At 42.1% G+C, this 12,196-nt stretch overlaps 1 protein-coding gene across 3 annotated transcripts in view; it reads right to left on the reverse strand.

The window, feature by feature from the left end:
* Positions 1 to 373: 373 nt before the first annotated feature.
* The window catches only part of LOC110505825 (spectrin beta chain, erythrocytic), a 116,335-nt gene continuing 104,512 nt past the window's right edge, over positions 374 to 12,196 (reverse strand). For 2 of the 3 annotated variants that reach the window (XM_036962964.2, XM_036962963.2), the window contains exons 38-41: positions 5,552 to 5,820; positions 5,095 to 5,268; positions 3,547 to 3,589; positions 374 to 1,757 (exon numbers count right to left, since the gene is read on the reverse strand). In XM_036962964.2, coding sequence (XP_036818859.2) covers positions 1,551 to 1,757; positions 3,547 to 3,589; positions 5,095 to 5,268; positions 5,552 to 5,820 — 693 coding nt within the window. In that variant the 3' untranslated portion in view covers positions 374 to 1,550. The remainder of the gene's footprint in view (positions 1,758 to 3,546; positions 3,590 to 5,094; positions 5,269 to 5,551; positions 5,821 to 12,196) is intronic. The other variant, XM_090221264.1, reaches the window with a different exon arrangement.

Genomic DNA, 12,196 nt, shown 5'->3' on the forward strand with positions numbered 1-12,196 from the left:
TGGGCTAGTAACTGAAAGGTTGCAAGTTCAAATCCCAGAGCTGACAAGGTAAAAATCTGTCATTCTGCCCCTGAACAAGGGCAGTTAACTCACTATGCCGTCATTGAAAATAAGAATTTGTTCTTAACTGACTTAGTTAAATAAAGGTAAAATAAAAAAATATCCACACTAGCTTCTCTCTCTCCTTAGGCCCTCTGAGCAGAGAATATTTTTGCCATACATACATTTTGAAGGTTCCCGTAAGACATTGTGTAGTTTCACACACTACAAAGGGTAGTGCGAGAAAAGCAGCAGACAGGCAGGGAGACAGACAGGCTATGTTGAAACAGCAGGCCCAGGGAGGATGAAGACCGAGTGAAGGCACACACAAACCTTTTTGTTAAATTTTTACTTCTTTTCACCTACACACACACACACACACACACTTTTCCATACTTTTATTACCCTCGGGTCCTGTGGACCCAAACACCACATATATAATATACATGTGTAGGGGGGTGCACAGTGTGCACTCAATGAAAATGTGTTATTTTACATGTTCTTCACCGAAAATGAGCCAAGACCAATGAGTCTCAGGTTGAAAAAAGTATGTCTTTGAGTAAACATTGAAAATGGGTCCCACAGACCCGAACACCACACAAAAAAATTACAAAAAACATGATTCATGCATTTTTTTTTATATACTGTATATGAACAGATATGAAATTCGAGATTCGATAAACAAGTGTTAGGTATGAGCTATTTCAAGTTCTCAGAGATGGCCATTGTTCTGGTAAAAGTCATGTTTGAAAGTGATTGCGTTATGTTTAAGGTAATAGCAGGTCAATAACAAGATAGCATAATCATCTTTCAATTGTGTTACTTTCATTATCTCAGTTAAAACAGTCTATAACTGCCAATTTCAGCAGCATTATTTTGCCTTCACAGTGCATAGGACAATTAGTTTGCATACTTGCAGTTGTACTTGCTGTGCATGCAGGTACTGTACAGCACTGTACAATGTCTCAATCTCTTTCAGGCAACACTAGGCCTATCAATTCATTAGTTAAAACATAATTTACAAAGCTCTTTTAAAAAGCCTAGCCACCCAATCCTGATGATTCTATGATAATAAGAGCACCAAATTCAAACCACAGTATAACAATTCACAACCATTTTATAGGAATATAAGGCAGATTAATCAACAAAAGTACTCTTATGAGTCATACTGTGTTTGTAATACAAATCATACAAGCATGCTTTTATCTAAAGCAAAGTTGGGAAACAATTGTAAAAGGAAAATAATGAATTTTACAAACATTCTTTGGTTGAGTGTGAAAAGAGCATTCCTGTGCTTTTATTTAGCTATTTGAATTGAGCATATTTTGTCATAAAGAGAAAGAAAAATGTTGTTACCCTGGCTTTAATACAGGCAGCAGAGGTTTAAATCTAAACTATATCTCATCTATTTCAAAGTAAAAAAGCAAATCTTTATAAGATCAAATTCATTCTGATTGTACAGTAAAACTTCTTCTGCCCCGAGACCTGCAATATAGTCAGTCTGTCCATCCTCACTTTTTATTGGCAAACCGACTGAAGCCCTTCTTCTCCTTGTCTTTCTTGTCTTTCGCTGGCTCTGGTGTGGTGAGGGTGGTAGAAGAGGAAGGAGGGGGCAGGCTGCGGGCCCGGACCCCTGCAGACCCTGAGGGTTCCGCCTCTTCCTGTGCCAGGGGCTTCACTGCTTTCTCTATGGCCTGGGTCCAACGCCCCAGTTCCTCCTGAAATAACCATACATTTACGTTGAATATATTTCAATGAATTTGGGTGTTGGGGTTAAGGTCCCCCCAATATTAACATTCGTAATAAATGTACAGATGTAATGCATTTACACATCCATGATTCCATTGCAGAAAGTGCCGGACGCTTATATTCAAATGGACCAACAGCAATGAGATCTGTATTTTGATGACTTGTTGATTAACGGATATATTATGGAGAACTGTGTGAAGTCTGATCTTTTGCCACAGTGGTCTATCGATTGGTCAGACCAGATCCTGTGTCAGTGATTGGGTTGGGGATCTGGGTCAGTGGTTGAGCATCTGGGCCAGTGGTTGGGGATCTGGGTCAAGCTGCCGTGTCTTAACACAGTCTATTATTACCAGATAGGATACAGAATGTGTGTGATATTATATTGTAGGATAATGTAATATTGTATACAGTATGGATATTTTAAATGCATTACAGTGCAGTACTGTGGTGTGATTGTTGAACGTATGTTTGGATATTTCATGTGTGTTAATGATTATATTCCAAAGTGCATTACTGCTGTTTGAGTTTATGGAGTTCATTTCTTTTTTTACAGGGACAGTGCACATTAATCAACGTTTCAGTAAAAGTGCCGGTTTTAGCCAGCCGGCTAATTTTCAACCGCAGTCCCTGGGCAGGTTATTAAAAACAATTACAATATAGACAATAGCAACATGGAACAAGCAAGACATAGCAACATAGGACAAGCAAGACATAGCATACAGACAGAGCAACATAGGACAAGCAAGACGTAGCATACAGACAGAGCAACATAAAACAAAAAGCAGCAAGACAAAATTCATAAAAGCAACAAAGTGTTTCCACACCTCACAAGCTACAGACAACAGACAACATGGAAAGCGGCAACACACAGCTAGGGACCATGTTCACAAATCTGATTGACCTTTAGCCATGTCTTCAAGCATTTTGTGAAAGTGTGGTATGTGGTGCAGTTATGTGTGTCTGATGGCAGTGTATTCCAGACATGGGAAGCTCTCACAGAGAATGCAGATTTACTAAAGGTGCTTTTCCTTAGGGGAACTATACAGTCACCTCTCATGGCAGACCTTGTGGATCTGCTGCCATATGTCTGGGTTTTCTGTTTAACAAAAATATTGAGTGGAGGGGGAGCCAGGCCATTAAGGATCTTGAATACAAGACATGCGTCGGTGTATTGCACAAGATTTTCCCAACTCAAGAGCTCATGCTTTCTAAGGATGTGACAATGATGATGGCTATTGGGCTTCCTATCAAGCACTTTGAGAGCCTGTTTGTAGACAGACTGAATAGGTTTTAATGTTGTACAGCAAGCTTGGGTCCAACTAGTCAAGCAGTATGTTAAGTGGGGGAGTATCATAGATTTGAAGTACAGTTTTGCTACCTCTGTAGTCAAACAATTTCGTATAAATCGGAAATTAGCTAGGTTGAATTTGGTTATTTGAATTACCTTTTTCACATGCTTTTTAAAAGAGAGGTTGGAATCAAGTATGATGCCAAGGTACTTCAAATCGGATACCACCTGGAGCTTCTCCCCTGACACATAGACATCTGGCTCAGTAGCATCTGTTGCCCTCTTTGTGAAGAACATGCAAACAGTTTTTTTCACATTGAGATGCAAACACGAGTCACTGAGCCACTTTGTAACGTAGGACACTGACGTGTAACTGTAACCCTGTAATGAGAACCCATGACATTCTTGTGTGACAAAACCAGATGAAGAAAATACACATCATAAAAAAAAGAAGTGCGTGAAGAACCCACCTCGTCTTTACACTGGAACAGGTACTCACTACCGTCACCCAGCCTGGAAGATAGACAGCAAGAGGGAAGACAATTCAGTTTAAACCAAACGCGTGGTAAGAGAGTGTGAACTAAAATCAGCAAAAAAAAAGAAACATCCTCTCACTGTCAACTGCGTTTATTTTCATGTAGAATATTTGTATGAACATAACAAGATTCAACAACAGAGACAAACTGAACAAGTTCCACAGACATGTGATTAACAGAAATTGAATAATGTGTCCCTGAACAAAGAGGGGGAGGTCAAAATCAAAAGTATCAGACAGTATCTGGTGTGGCCACCAGCTGCATTAAGTGCTGCAGTGCATCTCCTCCTCATGGACTGCACCAGATTTGCCAGTTCTTGCTGTTAGATGTTACCCCACTCTTTCACCAAGGCACCTGCACATTCCCAGACATTTCGTAGGTCCCAGACTTAGGTCCCAGACGTTCTCAATGGGATTGAGATCCGGGCTCTTCGCTGGCCATGGCAGAACACTGACAGTCCTGTATTGCAGGAAATCACGCACAGAACAAGCAGTATGGTTGGTGGCATTGTCATGCTGGAGGGTCAGGTCAGGATGAGCCTGCAGGAAGGGTACCACATGAGGGAGGAGGATGTCTTCCCTGTAACGCACAGCATTGAGATTGCCTGCAATGACAAGCTCAGTCCGATGATGCTGTGACACACCGCCCATGATGCTGTGACACACCATGACGGACCCTCCACCTCCAAATCAATCCCCGCTCCAGAGTACAGGCCTCGGTGTAACGCTCATTCCTTTGACGATAAACGCAAGTCTGACCATATCCCCTGGTGAGACAAAACCGCAACACTTCAGTGAAGAGCACTTTTTGCCAGTCCTGTCTGGTCCAGCGACGGTGGGTTTGTGCCCATAGGCAACATTGTTGCCGGTGATGTCTGGTGAGGACCTGCCTTGCAACAGCCTTATACAAGCCCTCAGTCCAGCCTCTCTCAGCCTATTGCGGACAGTCTGAGCACTGATGGAGGGATTGTGCGTTCCTTGTATAACTCGGGCAGTTGTTGTTGCCATCCTGTACCTGTCCCACAGATGTGATGTTCGGATACACTGCGAGGACGATCAGCTGTCCGTCATGTCTCCCTGCAGCACTGTCTTAGGCGTCTCACAGTACGGACATTGCAATGTATTGCCCTGGCCACATCTGCAGTCATGCCTCCTTGCAGCATGCCTAAGGCACATTCACACAGATGAACAGGGACCCTGGGCATCTTTCTTTTGGTGTTTTTCAGAGTCAGTAGAAAGGCCTCTTTAGTGTCCTACGTTTTCATAACTGTGACCTTAATTGCCTACCGTCTGTAAGCTGTTAGTGTCTTAGCGACCGTTCCACAGGTGCATGTTCATGGGAAACAGTGTTTAAACCCTTTACAGTGAAGATCTGTGAAGTCCTTTGGATTTTTACGAAATATCTTTGAAAGCCAGGGTCCTGAAAAAGGGACATTTCTTTTTTTGCTGAGTTTACGTACCCTAAAACACTAACGTTCCTCACCTCAGTATGAATACATGCTTCTTCTTCTTGTAGTTGTTCAGGACTTCCCATTTGGCGTTGCCGAGCGACAGAGGGTCCTCTCCGTGGTAGGTGGAGCCATGGCCGAAGCTCTTGGCGTCCTTATAGACAGACAGCTGACCAGGCTTCAGCACACAGTACAGGTTGTTCCAGGACCTGTGAGAAGACAGGAGCACAGACATATTTTGATGGAAAACACCTTAAGCAGATACATACGCAACCCAAGCTTACCCAAAACTATTTGAATTATTTGGAGGTAGTATCATGAGCTATCCTTTACATCCTACCTACTGTAATTGGAGTGAGTACCTTTTTTCATTACCCCAAACTATACAAAATAACTGGCAAAATGTGCAGCCTTAATTCTACGCAAATCAACCATTTTAAGCCTAACCATAGCAACAATAACCATGCTCTTTAAGGGTGTGAGTGTCTCTACCTGTTGGAAGCCTTCTTCCCAGCAGCCTCTAGATCGTGTTTCCGTCCCAGCATGCCCTCCTGCAGCACAGCCTTAGGGCTGAGGGGGTCAGCAGGTAGGGTGGCGGCCCGGGGCTCCCCCTCCCTGGGGGTCTGTCCTGACACAGAGGCATCCAGCAGCTCCAGAGAGCTAGCATCCTGCATCTCGGAGACCATGGGCACTGTAGAGTCACCCGCTGTTCCCTCCAACTGACCCAAACTGGGCTCCACCTCCACTGCTCCAGAGGCAGACTGGGAAGGAGAATTGAGTATGATATATTTACAATCAATTTTAACGTACATATAGGAAAGAGAAATGGGCCTGGATTCAATCAGATTGAGCGGTAATCAGCATTAATCAGCATTGGCCGACATTCCGCATACCAGATGTTTTGGAGGTGTAACTGCTGTATGAGCTGACCAATCGGTGAGCGGCTGCTCTTGTGTGTCACAAACCACTCCCTTCCTTACTATCCCTACTGCGTTAGAAATTCAGAAATGCCACTAGAAAGTGTTGGCTCTATGTTTGAAATGACCCCTTTCCGTAAACCTTTACAATAAAGATCTCTTTGTAAAGGGTTTATAAAGGGTTTGTAATTACATTATTAATGGTTGTTTAATCATTTGTAAATTAATTATAAACCATTAATAAATCGGTTATAACGAATTGGTCAAAATAGTGCAATAGCCAGTCAGTGCTTGCCAAAATAGTGCAATAGCCAGTCAGTGCTTGCCAAAATAGTGCAATAGCCAGTCAGTGCTTGCCAAAATAGTGCAATAGCCAGTCAGTGCTTGCCAAAATAGTGAGCCACTATTTACCTCCAGCTATTAACCCTTTATAAATGCCCTTACAAATGTGTATTATAGTGAACCCTTATTTATCATGATGCAAACTTATTTGAAATGGTTATACAGTTCAAAAAATATATATTTTCTCACTTTTGGGTGTGATGCATTGTTGCCCTGTCCCAGGAAGAAACATTATTGGTTTTCAGACTAATGGTCAACTCAAATGATGTGTTTTGCTTTGTTTTGTTTTGATGTCGTTTGAAACTAAATATTTTTAAGGCAAGTCAGTAAAAAACAAATTCTTAGTTACATTGACGGCCTACCAAAAGGCTGCGTTCAAAAAAAAAAATATAGGACAAAAACACACATCATGACAAGAGAGACACCACAACACTACAAAAAGAGAGACCGAAGACAAAATCATAGCATGGCAGCAAGACCACATGACAACACAGCATGGCAGCAAGACCACATGACAACACAGCATGGTAGCAAGACCACATGACAACACAGCATGGCAGCAAGACCACATGACAACACAGCATGGTAGCAAGACCCCATGACAACACAGCATGGCAGCAAGACCACATGACAACACAGCATGGTAGCAAGACCACATGACAACACAGCATGGTAGCAAGACCACATGACAACACAGCATGGTAGCAAGACCACATGACAACACAGCATTGTAGCAAGACCACATGACAACACAGCATGGTAGCAAGACCACATGACAACACAGCATGGTAGCAAGACCACATGACAACACAGCATGGCAGCAAGACCACATGACAACACAGCATGGCAGCAAGACCACATGACAACACAGCATGGTAGCAAGACCACATGACAACACAGCATGGTAGCAAGACCACATGACAACACAGCATGGCAGCAAGACCACATGACAACACAGCATGGCAGCAAGACCACATGACAACACAGCATGGTAGCAAGACCACATGACAACACAGCATGGTAGCAAGACCACATGACAACACAGCATGGTAGCAAGACCACATGATAACACAGTATGGTAGCAAGACCAAATGACAACAACATGGAAGCAACACAACATGGTAGCAGCACAAAACATTATTGGGCACAGACAACACAAAGGCAAGAAGTTAGAGACAACATTACATTAGGCGAAGCAGCCACAACTGTCAGTAAGAGTGTCCATGATTGAGTCTTTGAATGAAGATTTGTTATTCATTTTTAAACTCGTTCCAATTGCTAGCTGCAGCGAACTGAAAAGAGGAGCGACCCAGGGATGTGTGTGCTTTAAGGAACATTGGTGGCAAAACTGATGCCCAAATGGTAAAAAACATCTAGCCGCTCGAGAGCACCCTTACCTGCTGATCTATATATTACGCCTCCATATTCTAGCATGGGTAGGATGGTCATCTGAATCAGGGTTAGTTTGGCAGCTGGGGTGAAAGAGATGTGATTTTACCTTAGCCTACAGCTTTGATATGTGTTGAGACAAGGACAGTGTACCGTCTAGCCATACTCCCAAGTACTTCTATGAGGTGACTACCTCAAGCTCTAAACCCTCAGAGGTAGTAATAACACTGGTGGGGAGAGGGGCATTCTTCTTACAAAACTACATGACCTTTGTTTTGAAGGTGTAAAGAGCAAAGTTAAGGACAGAGAAAGCTTGTTGGACACTAAGAAAGCTTTGCTGTAGAGCGTTTAACCCAAAATCCAAGGAGGGGCCAGCTGAGTATAAGACTGTATCATCTGCATATATATGGATGAGAGAGCTTCCTACTGCCTGAGCTATGTTGTTGATGTAAATTGAGAAGAGCATGGGGCCTAGGATCGAGCCTTGGGGTACTCTCTTGGTGACAGGCAGTGGCTGAGACAGCAGATGTTCTGACTTTATACACTGCACTCTTTGAGAGAGGTAGTTAGCAAACTAGGAAAAATACCCCTCAGAGAAACCAATACCCCTTAGCTTGCCCACAAGAATGGAATGGTCTACTGTATCAAAAGCTTTGGCCAAGTCAACATTGCTTAGAACCAAGGGCAACGGTGAGATCATTTAGGAGTGCAGTGACACATCCATAACATGAGAAATCCATAGATTATGTTCTAATGAATTTATTTAAATTGACTGATTTCCTTATATGAACTGTAACTCAGTAAAATCTTTGAAAGTGTTGCATGTTGCGTTTATATTTTTGTTCAGTGTAATACAAAATGTAAAACTGAAATGTCTTGAGTCAATAAGTAAGTTCAAGAGTCAAAATTCGCTTAACAAGTCACATGCGTTGCATGGACTCACTCTAAATCAAATCAAATCAAAGCGAATGCTGCCATCAATCCACGGTTTCTGGTTAGGGAATGTTTTAATCGTTGCTATGGGAACGACATCTTCAACGCACGTTCTAATGAACTCGCACACCGAATCAGCGTATTCGTCAATGTTGTTATCTGACGCAATACGAAACATGTCCCAGTCCACGTGATGGAAGCAGTCTTGGAGTGTGGAGTCAGCTTGGTCGGACCAGCGTTGGACAGACCTCAGCGCGGGAGCCTCTTGTTTTAGTTTCTGTCTGTAGGCAGGGATCAACAAAATGGAGTCGTGGTCGGCTTTTCCGAAAGGAGGGCGGGGCAGGGCCTTATATGCGTCGCGGAAGTTAGAGTAACAATGATCCAAGGTTTTTCCACCCCTGGTTGCGCAATCGATATGCTGATAAAATTTAGGGAGTCTTGTTTTCAGATTAGCCTCGTTAAAATCCCCAGCAACAATGAATGCAGCCTCCGGATAAATGAATTCCAGTTTGCAAAGAGTCAAATAAAGTTTGTTCAGAGCCATCGATGTGTCTGCTTGGGGGGGATATATACGGCTGTGATTATAATCGAAGAGAATTCTCTTGGTAGATAATGCGGTCTACATTTGATTGTGAGGAATTCTAAATCAGGTGAACAGAAGGATTTGAGTTCCTGTATGTTTCTTTCATCACACCATGTCTCGTTAGCCATAAGGCATACGCCCCCGCCCCTCTTCTTACCAGAAAGATGTTTGTTTCTGTCGGCGCGATGTGTGGAGAAACCCACTGGCTGCACCGCCTCCGATAGCGTCTCTCCAGTGAGCCATGTTTCCGTGAAGCAAAGAACGTTACAGTCTCTGATGTCCCTCTGGAATGCTACCCTTGCTCGGATTTCATCAACCTTGTTGTCAAGAGACTGGACATTGGCGAGAAGAATGCTAGGGAGTGGTGCACGATGTGCCCGTCTCCGGAGTCTGACCAGAAGACCGCCTCGTTTCCCTCTTTTTCGGAGTCGTTTTTTTGGGTCGCTGCATGGGATCCATTCCGTTGTCCTGGGTGAAAGGCAGAACACAGGATCCGTGTCGCGAAAAACATATTCTTGGTCGTACTGATGGTGAGTTGACGCTGATCTTATATTCAGTAGTTCTTCTCGACTGTATGTAATGAAACCTAAGATGACCTGGTGTACTAATGTAAGAAATAACACGTAAAAAAACAAAACACTGCATAGTTTCCTAGGAACGCGAAGCGAGGCGGCCATCTCTGTCGGCGCCGGAAGTTTACTCTATGTGCAATAATAGTTTTTAACATGCTTTTTGAATGACTACCTCATCTATGTACCCTACACATACAATTATCTGTAAGGTCACTCAGTCGAGCAGTGAATTTCAAACACAGATTCACAGATTCAACCACAAAGACCAAGGAGGTTTTCCAACGCCTTGCAAAGACGGGCACCTATTGGTAGATGGGAGGAAATGTTAAAAAGCAGACATTGAATATCCCTTTGAGCATAGTGAAGTTATTAATTACACTTTGTATCGTCCATCAACACCCAGTCACTACAAAGATACAGACATCCTTCCTAACTCAGTTGACGGAGAATGGTGACTTTAAAACAGTTAGAGTTTAATGGCTGTGATAGGAGAAAACTGATGATGGATCAACAACATTATAGTTACTCCACAATACTAACCTAAATGACAGAGTGAAAAGAAATACACATATTTGCAATAAGGCACTAAAGTAAAACTGCAAAAAATGTGGCAAAGTAATTCACTTTATGTCCTGAATACAACGTGTTATGTTTGGGGCAAATCCAACAAAACACATCACGGAGTACCACGCTTCATATTTTCAAGCATGGTGGTGGCTGCATGATGTTATGGGTATGCTTGTCATAGGACAAAAAGAAAATGAATAGTGCTTAGCACAGGAAAAATCAGAGGAAAACTAGTTTGTGTAGCTGTGTAGGGTTAAAAAATAATAATAATTTGCAAATATTGTAAAATCCAGGTGTGAACTTAGACTGTAACACAGCTAAATTTGGAATAAGTCAAGGGGTGTGAATACCAAGTCTAACTCATTAATAAATGGTAAGTAGGCTTTCACTTTCTTTAAATGTATCTTTTCAGCAGTTAGCAATGTTGGTAACTCCTTTGTTAATAGCCAGTGGATTGCCACTTTAAAATAAGGTATTCTTTTAGCAGTTATAAATGTTTTGTCTGTCACTATAAAAATATGGTACAGTATACTTTTAGCAGTTATACATGTGGGTAAATCATTTATAGATGATTTGAGAGTTCAGTCAGAGCTTAGATATACTTATAGGCATTAATGGGTCCTTAACCTCTCTGGGATCGTTCGGGATGCTAGCGTCCCACCTCGCCAACAGCCAGTGAAAGTGCAGGGCGCCAAATTCAAAACAACAGAAATCTCATAAATAAAAATCCTCAACCATACAAGTATTTTACACCATTTTATAGATACACTTCTCGTTAATCCAACCACAGTGTCCGATTTCAAAAAAGTGTTTTGGCGAAAGCAGAACATATCATTATTTTAGGTCAGCAACTAGTCACAGAAAGCATTCAGCCATTTTCCAACCAAAGAGAGGTGTCACAAAAAGCAGAAATATAGATCAAATTAATCACTAACCTTTGACAATCTTCATCAGATGACACTCCCAGGACTCAATGTTACACAATACATGTATGTTTTGTTCGATGAAGTTCATATTTATATCCAAAAATCTCAGTTTACATTGGCGCCATGTTCAGAAATGCCTCCAAAACATCCGGAGAAATTGCAAAGAGCCACATCAAATAACAGAAATACTCCTCATAAACTTTGATGAAAGATACATGTTTTACATAGAATTAAAGATAAACTTGTTCTTAATGCAACCGCTGTGTCAGATTTCAAAAAAGCTTTTTGGCAAAAGCACAATATTCAATAATCTGAGAACAGTGTTCAGCCACAAAAGCAAGCCATACAGTTACCCGCCAAGTTGTGGAGTCAACAAAAGTCATAAATAGCATTAGAAATCTTCCCTTACCTTTTCTGATCTTCATCGGAATGCACTCCCAGGACTCCCACAAGAAATGTTTGTTTTGTTCGATTACGTCCATATTTATGTCCAAATACCGTTTTGTTTGCGCGTTTAGTTCACTATTCCAAAGGCACAATGCGCGAGCGCAAAATCCAGACGAAAAGTCAAAAGAGTTCCATTACAGTTTGTAGAAACATGTCAAACGATGTTTACAATCAACCTTAGGGTCTTTTTATAATACATCTTCAATAATATTCCAACAGGACAAAAGCGTATTCATTACAGAGGAAAAAGAAGGCACGGCGCACCCGCGTGACAGAGCAGTAAACAACTGATTGGCCTCAGCCTAGTCCACTTGTTGAAACAGCTCTTATTTGACACCCTTCCACAATAGAAGCCTCAAACAACTTTCTAAAGACTGTTGACATCTGCTGGAAGCCTTGGGAAGTGCAATCTGGCCCCATATACACAGCATATTGGATAGGCAATCACTTAAATGAAACTA

Source organism: Oncorhynchus mykiss, chromosome 25 (assembly GCF_057628025.1).
Source record: "Oncorhynchus mykiss isolate SJ-2025 chromosome 25, ASM5762802v1, whole genome shotgun sequence".
Classification (NCBI taxonomy): domain Eukaryota; kingdom Metazoa; phylum Chordata; class Actinopteri; order Salmoniformes; family Salmonidae; genus Oncorhynchus; species Oncorhynchus mykiss.